The 22,473-nt window shown below is 45.9% G+C and overlaps 1 protein-coding gene across 3 annotated transcripts in view; it reads right to left on the bottom strand.

The window, feature by feature from the left end:
• LOC135904309 (sulfotransferase 1A1-like) overlaps nucleotides 1-22,473 on the bottom strand; it is an 87,982-nt gene that overhangs the window by 3,932 nt on the left and 61,577 nt on the right. For all 3 annotated transcript variants that reach the window (XM_070532863.1, XM_070532862.1, XM_065434930.1), the window contains one exon: nucleotides 17,075-17,501. In XM_070532863.1, the coding sequence (XP_070388964.1) occupies nucleotides 17,075-17,470 (396 nt within the window). In that variant the 5' untranslated portion in view covers nucleotides 17,471-17,501. The remainder of the gene's footprint in view (nucleotides 1-17,074; nucleotides 17,502-22,473) is intronic.

Genomic DNA, 22,473 nt, shown 5'->3' on the forward strand with positions numbered 1-22,473 from the left:
GCACTGTGCTGTAGCGACCTGCGTGACATATCAGATCCGTCGTGCGCGAAGAACCACCGAAGATGTTTCAATCGTGGCCGCCTGAAGTGACATTAATCGCCGACGCCGTCCGCGAAGAAACTCGGCTGTCACCGAGAGTTCCTGAACCGCCGCAGTTTCAGCCCGAAACAGTGACTTGTGCCGACGTCGTCCGCCGTCATTTTCCCCCGCTGTGCTTGCGTCAACGCCCCATCAGGCCACAATTACATCGGTAGACGCTGCCGCCCTACACCGTGCGCTCGTCGGCCCGCGCAACATCCTGACGGAAACGCACATGTGGCGTTTGCCGGCCCACCGCCCGTGCTACCACTGCAGAAAGGCGGGACATACCGTGAGATGGGACTATGACAATTCAACTTGAATGCGCCGTGCTCGCGACAAAGCGAACAACCATGGAACATTACCGACTACCTGGAGGAGGGAAGAGAAAAGTAGAAGGCAGGGAGGTTAACCAGAATAACACGGGGGGAATGGGATAGGGGAAACAAAGATCACAGGGAGAGTGAGGAGGGAAGGAAAGAAGGAAATTGCGGTGAGTTCGCTGACGTGTGTGGTCTTACAGAAATTGCATTAAAAGTCACAGATGGTTGCACAAACCCGTCGTCCTTAAGAAACACAAAAGCGCCTTCACCGCTTTATCGGCCGACGGGCGATGGGCCCATAGTTGCTTCCAGGCCGCCTACCTGGAAGCAACTAAGTTGAGACTACGACAATGTTCATGTTCTCCGCGGCGTGGCCGCCGTCTTTCGTCGCAGCGACAACCAACCCGCGCCCGGCACAACCCATGGCCGGTGAATTAGCTCACATCCGGAAAACTAAAAGCAGCATCCGATGGACGTGCGGTTGTTGTTCGTCGAAATGCCGAATATACAGTACCACCGACGACGGCGCTTCAAGACCCAACTCGAAAACAAAGCAACGACACGCTGCCATACAGGAGAAGCATCGAAGCCAAGGCTATGCCTTCTACAGAAGCCCAGCCTACTAGACATAACAGCAGGGGGATAATACGACACAGCCTAGGCCCGACGCCGCAATCTAACTGCAATGCAAGACGAAGAACCACCGAACTCGACGTACTTCTCGACGGCTCAATGTCACAGCTCCGACTCGGAAGCAGAGTACTTCGCCATCACTGGATAATTTGCCGCCAAGTTGAAGAATAAGAAGACAGCTTGGGAAGGCCATCAAACCCGGACAGCTGGAGGACATCTGGTAACGCCGACTGTAATCTGCACGGCAATAATTACCGTTCATGACCGTACCTACACTGCGACCTCCTTTTTCTGTTAACAGTGCTCGCGAGACGTTATTCTCGGCATGGACTTTCTCAACCAATACGGAGCAAACATCCACCTGAAGTCAAAGTCGATCACGGTATCCAAAGACCAAGCGACAGTGTCGGAGGGCTCTTCGAGTCAACATGCCTTAAGTATACTTGAAGATCAAGCCAGCATCCCGCCTAGCTCTAGTATCAATTCAGTCACAGCTCAAAGACCAGCAGACGTAGAAGGTCAAGCCAGCATCCCGTCTAGCTCTAGTATCAATTCAGTCACAGCTGAAAGACCAGCAGACGTAGAAGGCGTCGTCAACATGCCTTGAGTATACTTGAAGATCAAGCCAGCATCCCGCCTAGCTCTAGTATCAATTCAGTCACAGCTGAAAGACCAGCAGACGTAGAAGGCGTCGTCGAGGACAGCCAACATTTACTGCTGAACCGCGAAAGTTGCGTCACAAGAGGAATCGCTCAACTGCCCGGAGGAAAAACGAAGGTAATGCTGACAAACTTCAGCCACGAATACAAAGAAGTTTTAGAATGCGAAGTACAGTATGTTGGCACTTGGGGACGTTAGCATTCAAAATACAGGGTTAGGAAATATTTTATCAATTCATACTGTGCAGGATAAAAAAATCATACACGTCTCACGTGCTGTGCCAATTGGTATAAGCGAAGCTTTGGTAAACCGATAATACGAACCGGCGCAGTACGACAAGAGACATCAATCAAAACGGCGAAGAAACGCTACACAGCACAACCACATCGCATAGCATCGAAGCCTTTGGGTGCAACAAATAACTTGCGCTAGAGCACGAGCCTCAAATGAAAGCAGTCGTGCGCATATCTTGTCGCGCACATCGAGTTTCATACAATATGGTCGCGCACACAATCTACGAGACGTTGCGCCCACGCCAATTGACTTTAAGAGCCACTTGGCGTTGGCGCAAGAGAAGTATGCCGGCGGTTGTTGGTCAAAGATGAGAGCATCGTGTTGTGCTTGAAGTTCGAGGTTGGACTCCACCATCGATAATGCATTTCTCTGTAAGCGAACCTCTGTTTACGAACGCTTCCGAACGTTGCTGGCTGTGTATGCAGGGAAGGGCTGCAGCGGCTCCTGTCCCTACATTGTCGAATAGATCACACATAGCACAGCATTCATGGGAGTAATCAGCTTATATTTAGACCTAACTATGCCATACGATACGTATGTGCTGGCCACAGACTCCATTCACTGAATGATGCGCAATCCAGCAAAAACCGTACCATACATAAGCATCGTCGGTTACAGTAATACAGGTCTTCAAGAGCAGAAGCTTTTAAAAGTAAAGCGAAGCTTCGTGTGTTACTTTCGCTTCTTTAGTGGTGTTTGGCGAGTCTGTTATTTTTTTTTTGGTTTCTAGCCGAGTAAACCAGGGAGATCTTGCAAATAGTTCAAAAGGAAATTTCACAGATCTCGGAGATGTCAAGCAGCCTCATCCCGAAGACTGTAATCCGTGGTGGCCTAGCAGAGGTTTTCACGTCATGCTTATTTGCCGAGAAGGCTCGGTATCTCAATGGTTTCTAGCCGAGTAAACCAGGGAGATCTTGGAAATAGTTCAAAAAGAAATTTCACAGATCTCGGAGATGTCAAGCAGCCTCATCCCGAAGACTGTAATCCGTGGTGGCCTAGCAGAGGTTTTCACGTCATGCTTATTTGCCGAGAAGGCTCGGTATCTCAATGCTGCGAAATGCGCCGCGGACGATGAACGGTATTATATGAATGCGTTTAGTGCTTAACGCTTGGTTCAGTTGACATAGGTTCCAGCATATGCATTGGATATGCATAATGTTCTTTTGTAACCCTGCAACGTCGCGCACAAATTTAACACCGGGAAGGCAGGTGCAGAAGAACGCCTCTCGAACGAAGTGACCTGCATGTTGAAGCATTCGATCTGTTCTGGTCAATTCCTAGTTTTCTTATGCAATTTTAAAGATTAGTTGGCTAGAACTATTACAAAAGGATTTGCCCGTGCGAAGAAGGAATTGAGACGTCTCAGATGACCAATTTGCTGCTTTTGAAATAACTCACGTAACGCCAGTGCTGGCCTATGCAGCCGGCACTGAACTGCGATGATAGAGAAGGCTGCCAGACTCCACAACAAAGACCGCACCTATGGTCCGGACCCCACGGTAGCCTGGTGGGTGGTGTTACTGCTCAATGATACTGAATCAGCCCTTCACAATTTATTTGTCAAGGGCTGACACCGTCTGCACGATGTTTCCCCTGATTGGGTCTACCATGTTGTAGCTTGCGCTGCACGTCAAGTATATTGTTGAACGCAGCATAAGAAGCAACGAGAACAACCAGGCAGTGCTGCTGGAGCCAAGGCGAACGCTCGAATACGGTGTACCTTTTAGAGGGCGCAACCTTGAAGGTTTTTTCAGCCAATTATGCAACTATCCCGCGAACGTTATTTTTCGCAACTAGTGGCTACTTTACATTATAAAAGCATTTACTCCGATTATGTCTACATCACATTGGTTTTCGCCAAACGTATTTATACGAGCAGGCAAACACTCATAATCTCGAATTCGGTCAAGTATTGTCGGGGGTAAAGCGAGCGAAGAGAGGCCGGCAAGTGCGAGGACGACGTCTCAATGCGGTATGCCGCCTCTCTGGTGGTGCATGGTTCCAATAAATTTATAAAAGCGGATCTTTTCTTTGCTAATCCAGCCACAACCGACGGTGCTATGTGGGCGTTTGCTAGGCGAAATGCGAATCAATAACAGCGCAGGACACGCGCCCCTAAGATCCTTGCACCACCACTAGATGGCACTCGCCTCCATCGTGCTAGGTGAATGCTGGACCATGGAGATTCACAAGAATTCGAAAAAAGTGATAATAAGGGTCGATCTGCAGGATAACATGAAGGGAAGTACCTTGCTATATTGAGACGAGCTGGTTGGTTAAGGGCGAAAACACGCAGGAAAAAATAATCGCCAGTAGATGAGGTATGTGTATGCGGCAGACAAAATCCGGAGACCACTCAGCACGTCGTAAACGAATGCGAACATATTCACTCAGCAACACAGTACGTAATCTACAACTTCCAGAAACGCTTGCATTGAAAGTATACGGAAGTATCAACGGGTCAGCAGTCCAGGCAAGCAAGAGACGTTTAGAGTATTGGTGAAAAAAAAAGCAGATAAAAGACTAGTATGACCGGATCCAGCAAAGCATAGGTAGCGGCACAAGGGAGATAGAAAAGACCAAAGAAATGTATACAAGAATGCTTGAAGGGAAAGCAGTGATAAAATACCTGAGTAACTCAAGCAGGCAAGGTGACGATTTGTCCTTGCGCCGTTTCAAAGGGGATACCAATAAATCGTCATTATTGGAGGAAAGAAACAAAAACACGGTTGTTCCTTTTTTCACATGAATCGGTAAAATACGAAAGTGAAACGTGTATTTATAGAAGCTGCTGCGTGTTTATTGCACGCAAAGCATTAACCTGCAGGTAGCCATCATTTGCGGCGTACCACTGCACAGGAGTCCTGTACAATTGCTACACAACGGAAAGTAGTCGAACGGCTCGGGAGCGGGGAACATCCTCTGCAGACACTGCATTGCACCCGCCGGGGCACTGCGCAAATCCGCCATAAACAAGAAGCGTTCGCAAACCGTACCCGTGAAACCGAACGGGTTGTGAGCAAATCGCTTCGTGAACTCACGATCCGCTGCAGCAAAAGGCGTACGGTTTCCGGGACGGTGACCGTGTTGCAGATTCACTTTGCGCCCGGTGTCCTGTTGGCCAGTGGCGACCCTCTGCCGAGTCGCCTCGGCGAAGCTACGAGCAGTTTGGTGCGACTCCATAGTGTCTTGGCCAGCCAATTGCGACGCGCTCAGCTTCAGGAATGCGAGTGCTAGAATACGCCGCGTGCACCGCGAATGTGCGATGGCGCTCTGCTTAACCTTGGCGAGTCTTTCACCGGACCAAAGCGAGATTCGCCCGTAGACGTCATTGCATTTCTGCGCCGCTTAGCGCAAGGGTTTTCTCAGTTGGCTTCGCAGTTCTTAGTTGGTTACACGCCCTTAGTAGTAGGGGCGTGTAAGCGCGGTTAATGCATGTTGAAGCTCCACTACATAGGCGACGGGGCGTCACAGGCTAAGCCGACGCGAAAGACAAATAATGTGCGGAAACTGAGTCGTTGGAGCCTCTGCTGCGCTGAGACTACAGAAGAGTTCACTGTCGACGCTCGTTAGGGTCATGATGCAGCACTTCGCAGTAGATGCGGTAAATGTGTAAAAAGCCTCGCTAACAAAAAGAAAAACAGAAAAAGGAAAAAAAGAACGTTGGCTGTGGTGCCCTATGTACATAGGTTGTCCCATGGTTTACGGAACGTAGCCAATAGATATGACGTCGATACAGTTTTCTCGGCCCCTCGCAAATTGTCTATCATGTGCCCTATGATAAATAGAAAAGTTGAACAGGGTGGCAAACAGAAAAATATGATTGAGGGGATAGACGTGTGTCCCCTTTTGTGCCTTGTAACACTGGTATAGTTTATCAGATTCCACTTAAGTGTGGAAAAACTTACATTGAACAGAGAGGCAAGCGTATTAATATTAGGCTAAAAGAACACAAATAATCACTTAAAAACCCTAATGCTTCACATCTAGTACCGCATTGCTTCAATAGCGGTGTAAACCTTAGTTTGAAGACACAAAAGTTCCTTCAAGACACAAATGCTAAACCACACGGGAAATAATCGAGGCATTTTACATTAAAAGATTGGGAGAGATTTCTGTTGGCCACGCATCATTGTCCTCTGTTAGAATTAGTAGGGTCTATTTGCTTTTTGCACCCCTGCCTCTTGATGTTTAGCTGATGTCTTGAGACCTTATCATGCTAACATGCTGCGGTATTTGCATTCATAGATATATGTGTATGTATGTATGTATGTATGTATGTATGTATGTATGTATGTATGTATGTATGTATGTATGTATGTATGTATGTATGTATGTATGTATGTATGTATGTATGTATGTATGTATGTATGTGCGTGTGTATGTATGTGTGTATGTGCGTGGGTATGTGTGTGTGTGCGTGTGTATGTGTGCGTGTGCGTGTGTGTGGATAGTTTTAATAAATGTTTAGTGCTGGGTTAGCGCTCGGCCTGTCTGCTTCTAGTCCCTTGTCTGTGTCTCTTCAGGCTATAGTTAAAGATCATGCAGTACTTGGCTTCACCGCTCCTAGATGGTGGCGCCAACCCTGTCAAGAGAGCATATTTGAAGCCTTCGCGCCGACGTCACGTACATTAAAGAAGGTTGATCTTGGACCCAGGTATAAGGGATTTCAGCGTTACAAAAAAAAACAGTAAGCTCGCCTCGCGCATTGGCGGCCGCGGTTGTGGCATTACATTAGCCTTTCTGCAATGCGTGAATAAAGCTTTCCGTGTCACATTGTGTGGACATTCAATAAATACAAACTCGTCTTTGGACTTGTTATGCACTGACACAAAGCTTAGCTGTATATAGATTCCAACCTGTTGAATCTTCTGCTTTTTTACGCATTGTGAACCATTAGCTGTTATATGCGGGCACACTCAAGTAACACCCTAAATTAGTTTACGATTATAAAATGTTATAGCGAAAGCAGTATATGAGCCACGGCTGAATAAACACTCGCCAACTACAAAAATTCAAAACCACAGATTGACGTTTCGCTGCCTTGTTCACAATGAACGAATTCATGATCATATTTATTATATATGCGCCGGAAGACGTAATGCGCTTGCGTACAACTCAGGGAGGGGTCTCCGTGTCTGGTTTATTGTGTTAGTAGCAGATTGTATGCAGAATGTTTGAAGAAGCAATCGGGATGATAATTTTTTTCTGTTTTTCGATGATAGAAGCCGAGTGCCAGTTAATACTGTGTCCAGTTCTTTCGCGATACGCAATGGCTGATATGTCACTGCCTGCACCCGTCGTCGAGATTGGTCCATGTTTACCGACGAGAGATAAACAAAAGCTTCTCGAACTGCTTGACCAATTTAAGGATTGTTTCTCCTCCAGGTATCCAGTTGGCCAAACGCCGCTGACTAAGTAATGCGTGATCAATGAGGAGACTGCAAGACCCATTCGTCTAAATACGTACCGTGTGGCTCGCAAGATTGCGAGGTAATGCAACCGCAGGTCCAGAAGATGTTAGAGCATGATGTCATTGAGCCGTCCAAAAGCCCTTGGGCAGTGCCAGTGGTGCTCATAAAAAAGAAAGATGGCAGCTTGCGTTCACCTATTGAATACCGCAAGCTAAACCGTTTTACAAAGAAACACGTTTATCCGTTCCCACGCATAGATGATTTTCTTGACAGGCTACGGCCTGCACGTTTTTTCTCATCGATGGATTTAACAAGTCGGTGCTGGCAAATCGAAGTCGATAAGCGTGATCGAGAGAAGACTGCTTTAGTGACGCCAGATGGGCTGTACCAATACAACGTGCTCCTCTTCAGTTTGTGCTCAGCCCAGGCCACGTTTCAGCGACTAAAGAATACTGTCCTTGCTGGCCTCAATGGAAGGCTTGCTTGGTATATTTGGACGATGTAATTGATTTTTGCGCCACATTCGAGGAACATTTTAAGCGGCACCTCTCCGTTCCTCAAGCCATGTGGTCCGCCGCACTTACTTTGAAAGCAGAGAAATGACACTATGTCTTTGAAGAACTTCAGTTCTTGGGTCAAGTATTCAGTCATGACGGTATCAGACCTGATCCCCACAAAACTGCTGCTGTCACGACGTTTGCAAGGCCCAAGGGCAAGAAGGCCGTGCCACGTTTCCTGAGCCTCTGCGCATACTACTGGCGTTTTATCAAAGGTTTTACGCGCATTGCTTCTGCGCTCACCAGTCTCACAAGTGAAGGCGTCACATTTATGTGGAGAGACGAGCAGGAAGCGGCATACACTGAGTTAGGGCAGCGCCTACAAAATTCGCCTGTACTCGCTCACTTCAATGAAGCTGCAGCTACATCAATCCACACAGATGCCAGGAATGTGGGCCTAGGCGCCCAGCTTGTTCAGTGGCAAGACGGCGCCAAGCGAGTCATTGCTTACTCAAGCAGAATCGTGTTGAGTGCAGAGTCCAACTATTCCACTACAGAGAAAGAATGCCTGAATGTAGTGTGGGTTGTCAGTAATTTTCGCCCTTACTTATACGGCCCCTCCTTCCGTGTAGTGAGCGATCGTCACTCGCTTTGTTGGTTGACAAGCATGGAATACCCCTCTAGACAATTAGCGCGCTTGAGGCTACTACTCTAATAGTGAGACAAGACAGTGTTCCATAAATCGGGGAAGCAGCACTTAGATGCCGACTGCCTCTCAAGATCACCACTTGAGTCACCAGACTCTGATGATGATGAATACGCCGGCCTTTTAGCAGTTGTTGATGCTGCCACCATCTCTGTCAACAAGAGGATTGAGAGCTCCATTCACTCAATAAATTTTTGGAAGGCTGACTTACAAATGTGCCAAAGTGTCTTTATAGGGTTTATCATTGTTCTGATTGCGCTACGTCGCCCTCTATAAGAAGAACTATTCTTCGGCAGCGCACAGCTACCGGTTAGTCGTCTCGTATACTCTCCGCAAAGAAACCGTGTAGGCATGCCAAGACGAAGCCACCCCAGACAACCTCGCCTGCACACGGACGTTGGCACGAATAAAAAGCAAATGCTACTGGCCAAAGCTTGAAGCAGCGATCAAGTGTTACGTCAGAACTTGTTTTCACTGCAAGCTGTGCAAAGATCCGCCAATAAAACCTGCCGGGCTCTTACACCCTGATGCAATGCCGGAGTCACCGTTTACCCAAATTGAAATGGACCTTCTAGGCTCATTTCTGACATCTTCAGACGTCTTCAGAGGTCACATATGTTCGAACACATCGGGACGATGCTCGCTCTGGAGGGAGGCCAATGCCGCGCCCCTGTCTGCATCGAGCCACGATGGTGACGGCAAAGACGATGTGCTCGAGAGTGCGTGCAGCAGCGGCGTCGCTAGGTCGACCAGCACCCGGGGCCCACGGTCTTCCGTCAACATGCCCCCCCCCCCCCCTTGGTTGTAGTAAGCAAGGTGAGGATATGGAAAATTTCCGGGGAGGGGAGGCGGTATTTCACTGTGATGTTTCAGCACCAGAACAGCCACCTTTGATACCGCGCGTGCACTTTTTCAGCCTTCGCTTTCGTTCCCAGAGATCGCGAATGTAGCAGCTTTACACGCTGTTTTATTTTCTGCACCATATGCCACAGGATGCTGAACGATAACTTGTGATGAGCGCATTTGCACATCTGTGAGACTGTAAGGCTTGCCAGCCAATATTGGTGCGGCATCGTGGAAAATATGGATTACAAGTAACAACGACATTCCAATAAAGCTTTAATTAGCGATTTTATAGGCAATATCTCATTTGCAAAATTGAAGGCTGACAGTCAGACGGTGCCCAAAAACAGCTTCTCAAAAATCGTCATAGGTTTTACGGCGTGTAGTAATTTAGCTGTGGGCAGCCTTGAACCCAAACGAAAATTAAATTGCGTGTCAGTGACGCTGATCTCCCCACCCTATTAGAAAACGCCACCGGCTTCCCTGCTGCGCGGGCGCCAATGCTATGGAAATTACGTGTTCTCTTCATTCTGAACAATAAAGCCTCTCTTTATTTGCTGCTATTGGAAAACGTGAGTATCCGAGCTGCGGTACCGTCACAAGGTTGGGAACGGAATAGAGCACGCTTCGCATCGATTGCTGGCGTCACCATGCAAAAAAAGAGAAGGCCACGATGAAGCCCGTGCCAGCGAAAGCTTGCGCTGCTGTTAGCCTGCACTCGCAGTGGAGAGAATAGAGAGCTCGACGTCACTGGTGCACTATTTCATATTTTTTTTCGGTACGGCCATACTGGGCCGCCCACAGTGCCAAAGTACTGCAGACTCTATCACCCAAGAAGATTTTGTTTAGAGAGGAAGTTTTTGTTGAGTTAATAATGTGACTTTGGGTACTCAATTTCCGAATTTCCTCTATAATTGCTAATTAGGCAATTACTTAACATATTCTAATTATTTAACTGCCATATTTTATACGATACGGAGTTCCTAGTAGTCACAGACGCGCATAACCTTGTAGAGTATCTGGAAATATCCTCACAAAATTCGCCTTTTCTAAAATTCTGATCAGCTAAGACAAAACATTGTTTCTAACATGAACCAAACAACAACGACAAAGTGATAAAGAGACGGTTAGCTAGGACTAGGAGAGAGTGTTTTTATTCAACACGGCGAAACTGATAGAAAACTGATAAATGGAACACTGTATACAGGGTATCCATGCAAACTTTAGCCAGAGATCAAAAATATAAGAATGCCACGTAGACGAACAGAACCAAGGTAATAATGAAACTGTAATATTCAAATGCCACGTAGCTGGGCAGAACCAAGGTAATGTTGTAACGGGTGTAATGGTAAGGTCATGTTGCAAGGTAACGCAAAGTACGTCGAAAAACCAGCCGCGCGACAGTTCTGCGTGTATTCGCAGGCTTTTTTCACACACGGAAAAACCGTTTTATATAGCACGTATTGAACAACAGAAAGCTATATGAGGAGTTCTTCATGTTGCTATGCAATTTTCTCATTGACAATTTTCATCTAATTATAATATTTGAGAATTGAATAATTAATGAAGAATAATTATCCAATTAGGCGGAATGAACAAAAAATAATTTGAATATCTTGAAGCGACGCCAGGCAACATTAGCTTGGCTCTGTCCAGCTACGAGGCATGCGCATATTTTGTAGCTTCGGCTGAAGTTGGCTGGGACCCCCTGTGTATTGGCGGCGAGGAGTTACGGAGTCGCCCTCTATCGGAAGCGCCTCGCTGGCGTAGTATGAGGGATCACGTGGCGCGCTCCTCATAGGTTTTGCTGTCAGCGCTCACTGAAAACACCACGCGCGAGCTCTCCCGGACATTTCTGTAAGTACTTCCGAAACGAGAGAAGTTTCTTACTGCCTAAATAATAATCTTTGGCAAACTGAAAGCACACAATCGTTTACAGCCGCGATCTCTTTACCGAATACGTACAGTGAACGCCACTGCGCGCGGTCGCCGCGATGGAGTCTCCCGAACCGGCTTCTTGCGTGAAAGGTAGGTAAACGCTGAGAGCAAACTATGTGAAATATGTTCTTATAGTGTTTGTATAACTAAATGGAGCGTAATAGAATGAAGCCTCAATGCAGCGATCGCGCAGATTCGCCGCGACCGACTGCTCGTCTGCATGCTTGTCCGCGCACTGTTTCGCTTTCTCCGCGCGCGCGTTTTCGCACCGTGCCATGAGCTTAAGGCCGCAGAAGAGCATTTGACAGTATACAAGCAACCATTGTTGCGTGGGCGCTATCAAAGCTGTTCAAAAATAATTTCATTGTAGAGACTTGACGCCTACGGGACTGTGATGTGCCGTCGCGACGATTCAATCTTTTTTTTCTTCTAAATTCTTTGACCTTTCAATACTATTTCTCGAGTTGCGTCGCACTGTATGTTTATCGGCGTTCTCAGCGTGCAATTTCCCGCTGCTCCTTTTTTGTAATCCAGTGCATTAATTCATAACACAAACATGACCATATGCCATGCTTTCTTTAAATGTGCTTCTTACCGCTGCCTTTCCACTCCACTGAACTTGCCAGTATCTATAATATCACAAGTTCATAGACTAAACCGTCATGACATTAGTCGGGCAGCGGACTCGCGCGAGCGTCTCAGTGCGCGTTTTCAGAACGTCGCGGACCGGGCGCCGTAGCAGAAATCTTCCTCGCGTCTTGGCTTGCTGCATACCCGAGTTGTAGCCGATGACTGTTTACCGGTTTTATGTTTAACGAACCAAGCTTCACCCAGCTTGTCCTGCGGCTACGTGCGAATAAGGCTGACATAGGCCTCCTTTACGTGCGTCCGGCCCTGCGGCACCGAGCAGTAGCCTACCATGTCGCGCGCCTTCAAAGGCAGCCACTACCTATTGTAGTGCTTTCAAGCGTTGTAAAGCAGACACTCGAAGCCGGAAAACTTCGCCACTAAATGAAAACCGCAGCGTACGAGGGAATTTAAGCTCGTTTTCAGCTCGCTTCGGCGCGCCCGAAGCAGCCGACGCGGCCGCTATGTCCACGTGATCCCTCCTAGCACGTCACGCCGACGGTAGCGCCAGCTTTTCCAGTGGTGGAGCTCGAGGCCAATACTGAAGACACACAAACCATGATCGGAAATAAGCGCATAGCACGAGCACATGAAACGTTACGCTGGCGAGCAATTTAGCTACCGCTTAGCCAATTAAATTTTTTATCCCTCACATTCGTGCAATTATTACGTAGGACGTTGATAAAGCTGCAGCCGACAATTCGACGGCACTGCACATCTGGAAAACCGGGTACAGGAACTCGGGCTTCTGATAACTGGAGCCTTGTTTACCATTTACGCCCAATCAAGGCAGCGGAAAGAGGGGCGTCTTCAGACATATGTGACAACACCCGACTTGCACTTGGCACCCGCAGCACACGGCAACCCGGCCCCTCCCATTCCTACGCAACTGAACAAGACACTCCATTTCTGACATGAAGTCAAACAACAAAATGATAAAGAGACAGTCAGCTAGGACTAGGAGACAGTGTATTTATTCAAGACCGCGAAACTGACACAGGACTAATACAAACGATACAAAACTGTTAAATTGAAGATTGTATACGGGGTGTCCCTCACTAAGACACTAAGTCATGACTTCGTGTAATCGCACGGTGAGGAGAAAGCATCAGGGATGTTTTGTCGATATTATTGAGATCAGTTGTTTGTTTTGGCGCTGCTAGGATTACACAGGTAGTGCGGAGCTGTAAAGACCAGAGCACACGTATGATTGCGGACGCGGGCAATCCTCGGGCTACGCGCCTTGCGCTTGCCACGCCTCGCGAAGGACGGTGGTTTGCATCCAGAAAGACGCGCGACAGCGCGCGGGCTCTCTCATAGGCGCCTTCGCAGACACCACTTCGTATTTTTTATTGACAGTTTTTCAAGATGCTTCAGTATCTATAAAAGTAATTGTTATATTTTTAGAGCTGTTAGATCAGAACAGAAGGAAAGAATAAATACTTAGTGTGATCACTAAGCACGATATATGATATAAATATCCTTCACTGAGACTTGAATGTACCGCGCCGTAGCTGCTCAGCCAGGGGCGCGGACACGAGGCAGCTCAAGCGCCTGATAACAAAGAGCAGCTGCTCACCCAGATGGCACCGCGTTCCGTCGCGTACGAACCGTGCCCCACTGAAGTCATTTCATTTTCACTTAGCAGATGGCGCCATAGCCTCAGCACTAGTGATGCGTTGAAGACGCGGTATACTACAAAGGCGTATTCGTTCACTGCGTCATTAATTTATTAGTGCGCTAGAATACGGTACATGATGACGGTGGCGAGAAAACGGCAAATGGACGCCGTACTTCGACGCGGCATTCATACGGGCGTTTACCATTAATACTGCCTAAGGTACACATGTGGTTATGTTATTATATATCTACTGCTTCTGTTTGATATATGTAACTATGCACACTTCCTGGAAATAAATTTTCGTTGTCTGACGATAACGTCTGACGATGGTGTAAAAGTACGTCTTGTTGGGCGAGTTGGTCACAGTTCATCTTGGGTACTAGGTGCGAACACACAAAAGACGTCTCTGTCCCGTCTCCTTCCTTGTGTCTTGTCACATTCGTGCAATTATTACGTAGGACGTTGATAAAGCTGCAGCCGACAATTCGACGGCACTGCACATCTTGGGTACTAGGCGCGAACACACAAAAGACGTCTCTGTCCCGTCTTCTTCCTTGTGTCTTGTGTGTGTTCGCGCCTAGTACCCAAGATGACGATGTTGGATCGCTGATGGTCGAAGTTCTATTGTACGTTGTGTCCTCAAATATTGTTTTGGTAATGTTTTTACAACTTCAATGCAGATTAGTTGTGAAATCTTGCAGCAAGACTCTACTCGAAGTTTATAGCAGATATTTGGTATGCCTATCAACACATTCTTGCTGAAGGCCGGTCCATGGCCGAAACGGCTACATTTATGTATATGCATGCATATACGAGAAAAAAAGGGGGTTAACCGAGGTGCCCGATTTTCATTATATATATTTGATTAGCTGCCGCCGCTAGTAAAGCCATGTATCCGTGGCTATTCGCTTGTGGGCGCTTGAGTAGCGGCGTGCGAGCGCCTATTTCGTATTTTGGATGTTTCGCGCGCTTTTTTTTTCACGGAAAAAACAACGAGGCAAAGCTCAGCACTAATGAAATGCTTGATTCGGAGGTTATTTGAGGTGCGTAACAACTTTGTAATTGATGTGTTTGCGATCGAAGGGATAACTAAAGTGATCACTAATTAAAAGTGATTAATTCATTAATACGTCGTGGTGAAAAAAATACTGGCCGTAAGTACATACGACTACGGCTACTATGCAGTCGACTGTGGGGCACGATTTCTCTTGAGTATATTTAAAATCTTAGGCCAAGTTAGCTGGGATATCCTGTATATATATATATATATATATATATATATATATATATATATATATATATACACATATATATATATATATATATATATATATATATATAGATATATATATATATATATATATATCTGTGTGCGTGCGCGTGCGTGCGTGCGTGCGCGTGCGTGTGTGTGTGTGTGTGTGTGTGTGTGTGTGGTAGTGACTACAGTGACGGGGCCGTCACTGTAACGATGTCGGTATTGGGGGTGAGCACGGCGTTTCATACAACTATGGGGGCGAGGACTTACGGAGTCGCCATCTGTCGGAAGCGCCTTACTTGCGTAGTCTGAGGGATAACGCGGCGCGCTCCGCATAGGTTTGCCTATCGGCGATAAATAAAGGTACTACGCTGGAGCCCTGCTGGACATTTTTGCAAGCACTCACGAAGTGACAGAAGTATTTTAAGTTGAACGAAATAATCTTCCACAAACAGAATGCACAGAATGGTTTAAAGACGGTATCTCTTTACCTACAACGTCCAGTAAGCTGGGACACTGTGCGCGGTCGCCGCAATCCATTCCCTTGAACCGGTTTCTTGCGTGAAAGTTAGGCAATCACTGAGACACAAGTATAGTGAAATATTTTCTTATATGGAGCTGTCTGTGTATCCAAATGAAACAATGCAGAATGAAGCTTCAGTGCAACGATCGCACGGGTTCGCGATGACCGACTGCGCGTCTGTATGTGTGTCCGGGCGCAAATTTCGCTTTCGCTGCGAGCGCGTTTTCACACCGTGCCGTGAGTTTTATGCCGCAGTATATGAGCATTTGACAGTACGCAAGCAACCATTGTTGTTAAAAAATAATTTCGTTATAGCTAGGCTTCGACGTCTCCGGTGACTTGTGATGTGCCGTCGCGACGATTCAGTTTTTTTTCTTGTTTTCTTTTCTTTTAAAGTCTTGGAAGCTTCAATATACTTGTTTCTCAAGTTGCATCACACTGCATGTTTTTCGATCTTCGAAGCGAACAATTACAGGCTTCTTCTTTTTCTTAATCCAGTACAATACTCATTGTCTGGTGCTACACAAGCATGAACATATGCCGTGAATATTTTTACGAATTGCTCTTTACCGTTCCCTTTCCATTCAAGTGAACTTTCTTTCTCTCCATCTTTATTATTATCATCATAGGTGTTACAGTGAATACGCAAAAGACTGTAGGACCCAATGGCCGCAGGCTAGTGGATGGGTCCAGATATGGGAAATATAATAGACATTCGGTACAATCATAGGGAGATCAATACAGGGGATGAATGCAACACATTATCACATTAAAACAGAAAATAATTTACGGCATGCGTAAAAATTATCACCCGTTACATAAATTATCAAACAGGCAACAACAGAACGCCAAGCAAGAATACAGGCACAAAATGAATGGTTTATAGCTAATAAATAGTGCTTTGTCGAAATTTTGTGCTTCACATATATATATATATATATATATATATATATATATATATATATATATATATATATATATATATATATATATATATATAGACGAGAAGAAAGGGGGTTAACCGAGGGGCCCGATAATTATTAGTCAAATAATGCGAAGCCAACAAACACTCACACCAAGTACAACATAGGGGAAATTGCATGTGCTTAATAAATGAAATAAAGTAATGATAAATTAATGGAAATTATCGCACGCGACATGCGAAGGTTGTGGGTTCGGTTCCCACCTGCGGCAAGTTGTTTTTTCATCCACTTTAATTTCCATTAATTTATCATTACTTTATTTCATTTATTAAGCACATGCAATATCCCCTATGTTGTACTTGGTGTCAGTGTTTGTTGGCTTCTCATTATATATATATATATATATATATATATATATATATATAGAGAGAGAGAGAGAGAGATCATAGAGCATGTTTAATATACATGATTAATTCTTTAGATCGATTGCTAGCAGAGGCCGGCACAAGCAATCGTCATGGATTACTTACTAATTAATGACACGCTTCTGAGCACCATTTTAACTATTTACTTCAAAGAACATGTTTGAATGTATGGATTGTGGGCGCAGTGAGTTCTCAAGGCTAAAAAATATCACGCATCGGTGTATCATGACCTTTCGTAAGCTTGGACGTTCATGTTAATGGAACAGCGGGTTACACGGTGAATCATTTATGCTGTAGATGTTCGTTGTACTTACGTGGTGGTAAAGAGAGACACAGACGTCCCAAGGGTTTCGGGCAACGTAGATGTACTTTGCCTCCTTGTTAAGCTTTTCCTTGCGCAGTGGCAGGTGGGTGCAAAAACTTCGCACCGGTGCACTAGCTTCGTAGGCATCGACGCCCGATCGATATTCAATGAAATGCGCGCGCTGCGAGAACTCCTCGTATGAGTCGATGGGCTTCCCTTCCGCCAGTATCATCTGGGTGATGTACTGAACCCAATGGGTGCCACTCCTGGGGAACGACGACTGCAGAAGGTCACCTTTCCGGGGCACAAATTCTAGAGCTTGCCTTAGAGTTCCAGGGGTAGTGAAAGGACACCTCGGTACACCGTCAATGATGTAACTGTAGGGCAAACGCCTGGACGCGGCCATATCTCATTGGCCTTCTTCGCTTTCCCAGCAGCTGCATCATCAGAAGAAAGGAACGAAAGCAACATTCTGTATTATTTGATTACGCTCTACCTACATCGCCACAAGCTGGTTGAGGGAAAAGATGTAGGGGATGGTGTATGAAAAAAAAAGGACACAATTGTTTATACATGCATTTAAACAGAGATACTGAAACAGCATCACACAGCAGAAGTATCAAAGAATGTTAACAAATACACCTAATATTTTAAGAACCTACAGCGCTCCTGTAGGTTGAAAAAACATTCATCGACGATTACGATGCTCGCAAATGCGAAATATTAGCGCAGATCTGTAGTGTTTTCATTTGGCGATTCATTGGCTGGCGCAGACAATCTGTATCGTGCGGCGCATTGCAAACGGAGTGAAGCGTGGCGCTACTGCATCGGTATTCAGGAGATCGCGAGCGGCAGCGCGGAGGTAACGCGTGTGCGCGATTCACAGCAGCCGCCGCACACAGACACCCAGACGGCGCGCCCCACTCTGGCGCCATCTGTTGGGCCTCGTCGGCGCAGTACGCTTTTCTTCGCACACTTTCGCTGTACCTTCCTGTTCCGCTTCCCGCGTCATGGTTTCGCTGGACCTAAAGTCCCTTGATGATTTGAAAGTAGCGACACTCTTTGAACTCTGCCACCGCCGCGCGACCTCCTCGCCACCTCCTCGCCCCTTGTGCGTTCCCCCCGCGGTAACCAATTTTGCCCCCGTTTTTCTGCACGACGATTGGTCTCCCTACCGTTGCCCTTGGAAACGCGCGGATCTTGAGTTTTGCTTGTGTTTTTCTTTTTCATTCGCGCCATTTTCCTCCTCAGCACGGCTGGCTCGGCGCTTTAGCTCGGCGTAGCGAACGTTGTACGCCGTGTTTCCTGCTATATGTGCTAGCGCTATGCCGGGCTGTTGCGCATATAACTGCAGCAAGAAGCCTGAAGATGGTTATGCCGTTTTTATGATACCACAAGGAAAGCGTGACGGCTTGCGCAGGAAGCAGTGGCTGCATGACAATGGCCGAAAGAACTTTGTTCCGACAAAGAACAGCGTTGTTTGCGAGCTGAGGCGTCTTTCTTATAGCTCGTAGCAAAGCATCCCGTAATGCTGCAGTTTTTTCATTCTTCCACTCACCACGCCCACCACGCTCACCACGCTCATAAACGCTCACCAGCGTTTATGTTGCGGTTGTCATCAGTATGCTTAATATTCCCCTCACACGTCGCGAACTGTTGTTATTCACTCGGAAGTGCAGCCTTATAGATTGTGCTTTGCGCCCTGAAAAAATTAGTGGCAAGTATACCCGTGTTATTGCAGGTGATGAGCGTTAGCTAGTCAACATTGAGTTTTTGTGAAGTTTTAAGGCGAAAGCCTTGAGATCTCTGTTTCAAGGTCGCCTTGTAAACTGGAGGTATCACGTGACCCAAGGAAGGCCAGAGGTGACCCAAATCATGTCCGCGCCTGCATAAGAGAATGATTGCCCAAGTGAATTAATGAATCATTAGTGATTGACATAAAATGGATTAGGGAGGATTAATGATTAGCATGTATTAAAGAAGATTAAGGTGTATTAGAGTGCCCTAAGAAGGATTAAGATGCATGAATAAGGATTAAGGTGGGTGGAGGAGAATTAAGGCCGATTAATGTGGATTAAGGTGAATTATGGTTGCTAAAGGAGAATTAAGACAGATTAAGGTGTATTAGGGACCATAGAGCTGGATTAGGTTTGATAGAGGTGGATTAGGGTGTATTAAGGTAGATTGGGACTATTAAGCAGGATTAAGGTGGATGATGGAGGATTAAGACGGATTTTAATGGATCGCGGTTGATAAAGGAGGATTAAGAACGTATATGGTAGGTAAGGTGCATTAGGGGCGATGTAGATTGATTAGGTTGTATTAAGGTGGATTGGGAGTATTAAGCTGGATTAAGGTGGATGAAGGAGCATTAAGGTGGATTAGGGTGGACTAAGGTGAATAAGTGTTCATTGAGTATTAAGCCCGATTAGTCTACCTTAATCCCCCTAATGCACATTAATCCACCGAATCCACATTCATCGACCTTAATCCTCCTTCATTCACTTTAATCCACCATAATCCACGAGAGTCCGCCTTTATGAACCCTAATCCAACGTCATCGACCTTGATCTGCTCTAACTCTCCTTAATGCACTTTAATCCTCCTTAACCAACGCTACTACTTCCTCATCCACTTTAATCCACCCTAATCCGCTATTATCGTCCTTAATTCACCTTAATCCCCATTCATCTACTTTAGTCCACCCTTATCCTCCTTCATTCACTTTAATTCACTTTAGCCCACCATAATCCTCCTTAATGCACCTTAATCCTTCTAATCCATCCTCATCCTTCTTCATGCACTTTAATCCACCCTAATCCACTATAGTCGTCCTTAATGCACCTCAACACATCTTCATCCACCCTAACCCACCTTCATCGAACTTAATCCAACCTTGTCCTCCTTTATGCACCGTAATCCACTTTCATCAACTTTAATCCACCTTAACCCTCCTTAATACACCTAATCCATCTTAATCTCATCTTAATCCAATCCTAATCAATCATTACTTTGCTAATCATTAATCATCTCCTATGCGCGGCTGCACATGCTTTGGTTCGCTTCCCGCCTTCCTTCGGTCACGTGATATTTTCTGTAGCCCACAACGGGACCTTGATACAGAGGTCTAAGGCTTTCGCTTAATAAGCCACACACAAAGGGATGTGTCACAAGCAATACTATATCAGACGCACGAAATAAAGCATCTCATCATGCGGCAGAAAAATTGTCTAGAGTATAGAACTCGCCTCAAAAGCTCCTTTTACATCGGTATACTCCGTTCATACGGCTTTAGGAAAAAAGCAACCTCGTCATAAATGTTGCCTCTAGCATTATCGATGCTGCTGTTAGCATTTCTCAAAATTTTCAACCCCACTGGGGCGCGCAACTGGCCCAAAATAACACGCCTCCATAGAATCCTGCGGCCCGTCCGCGGTAGCCAAGGAGGAATAGCGTGCCGTGCGCAGCCGGCGGGCGAGGAGAATCGAGGAGGAAAGCGCCGTGAGGAGGAGAGTGTCGCTACTTTCAAACATCAAGGGGCTTTAGCTGGACCCTTCTCTTCTGCTTTTGTCCTCGCGTCTTTTATACCCCTCTGAGGTGTGCCTTCTCTCATATTTCGCTGTGCTCGTTCGCTCGGTTGCGCCGACGCTCGCCGCAGGAGCGGGCGCGTAAGGGTTGCGCTCTAAAAAAGCACTTTATAGAACCGATCCCAAGAAGCATGTAGAACAAATGCAAATAAACAGAAATGGCTCAAGAACTTTTCTGTTTAGCGACAATTAGGAAAAACGAAAAACAGATGAAACATACGAAGTATTGTAGCGAATGTGAAGAAACCACACGCTACAGATTCACCCGAAATATCATGCTGAAATCAGACAAAAATTACCCGTGCCATGAATACACCTGTATAAAAGTAATTCCAGTTATTATATCTACGGAATGGGTGCCAAGAGAATGGAAGCGCAGTAGAGGAGGACAGAAAATTCGGCGAAGTCCAGAGATTAGGAAATTTGCAGATGCAACTTAGAATAAGCTAGCGCGAGACAGAGGTTATTGGAGGTCGCTGGGAGAGGCCTTCGTCCTGCAGTACACATAAATATAGCCTGATGATGACGATAACAGCTATAGCGACATGCGATACACTTACCGTTGCTCACATCATCACAGGCAAGAGAAGAAACCTACTTGTTAATTATTTCATGTCAATAAACAGCATGAAATTTCATTCAGTTTATTTTATTCGGTTATCTTCGGTTATACTTCATTCGTTCATAGTGTAGAACACTACAATGTTCACAACATGTGGAGTTAAGACTTCTTAATTCTAATTGGCATATACCACTGAGAAAGTAACGTTGGCTACTTGATTCAATTAGTAGAAAAATTTATTCATTGAAAATGTGAAAATGCGTCATTTACTGGACGAACTTGCTGTGTGTCTTCATCACGAAAGTTTACATGTACACGGAAATCTCTATAACACAGCACGTTCTCACATTTGAAACGCTTGATGCACTGAACCCGAAGAGAAGATGTAGGTTGGAAAACCACATCTCTTAGGAAAGTTTTCATATCTTTGTTTTCGATGGCATCCTTATGCGTTACCAGCATGCTAAGATATCTAGAAAATATCGTGGCCAAATTCGAAGCTCGAGGAATAAATAAGGCGTCTTTTAATCTCTCGTGGTCGGTTGAAAAGTCGCCAGTTTGCAGTCGTGTAGGTAGGCCATCCTTGAGTTTTTTTTCTCTCTGTCACAGTGCCGCCAACAGTAGCGATCTCTCGGGAAAGGTGTAAACAGGCAATTATTTTAAAGCTGGGCCATTTTTGCCTCATGTTTCTCGTGGTTTTAATGGCGCTGTACTGTGAGCCGCTTTGTCAGTGACTACTCTGATTGAGCGTACGTATTTGACGCAGGGCCGTTTGCCACATCCCGAATCGGAGACAATGGTTCTTCTGAGCAACTATTATGTTTTCCTATGACAAGATAGCAAAGAAAGCACCATCTCCACCTGCAGAACTACCAAACTAAGTGCAAGTACCGAGGAACACCGCATAGGGTGCCGCAGACAACAAAAGAAAACCAACCAAAGCCCACTAGGCCTAACGAGGCCAACTTGAGAAAGAATATTGTTTTTTTTTTTTGAGAATGCGTTTCACAAAGTTTTTTGAGTGACGGCGATAGCAAATCATACACTTAGGGTTCTGAAGCAAGAGAGAGTGGTGCCATCAAAATATAAAAAGTTGCGAAGCATCGAAAGCAATATCAATCTACTAGGAGTCTATATGAAGTAAAGGTAGGGAAGAAGAGGAAGACGACGCTGTTCTATCTGTTGTCACCTCAGCTCCGTATTTTTCCCACAGGTTTTGCTCTCTTTAAGTAATTTATTTATATCTTTGGAAGACGGCCG

Source organism: Dermacentor albipictus, chromosome 2 (genome assembly GCF_038994185.2).
Source record: "Dermacentor albipictus isolate Rhodes 1998 colony chromosome 2, USDA_Dalb.pri_finalv2, whole genome shotgun sequence".
Taxonomy (NCBI): Eukaryota; Metazoa; Arthropoda; class Arachnida; order Ixodida; family Ixodidae; genus Dermacentor; species Dermacentor albipictus.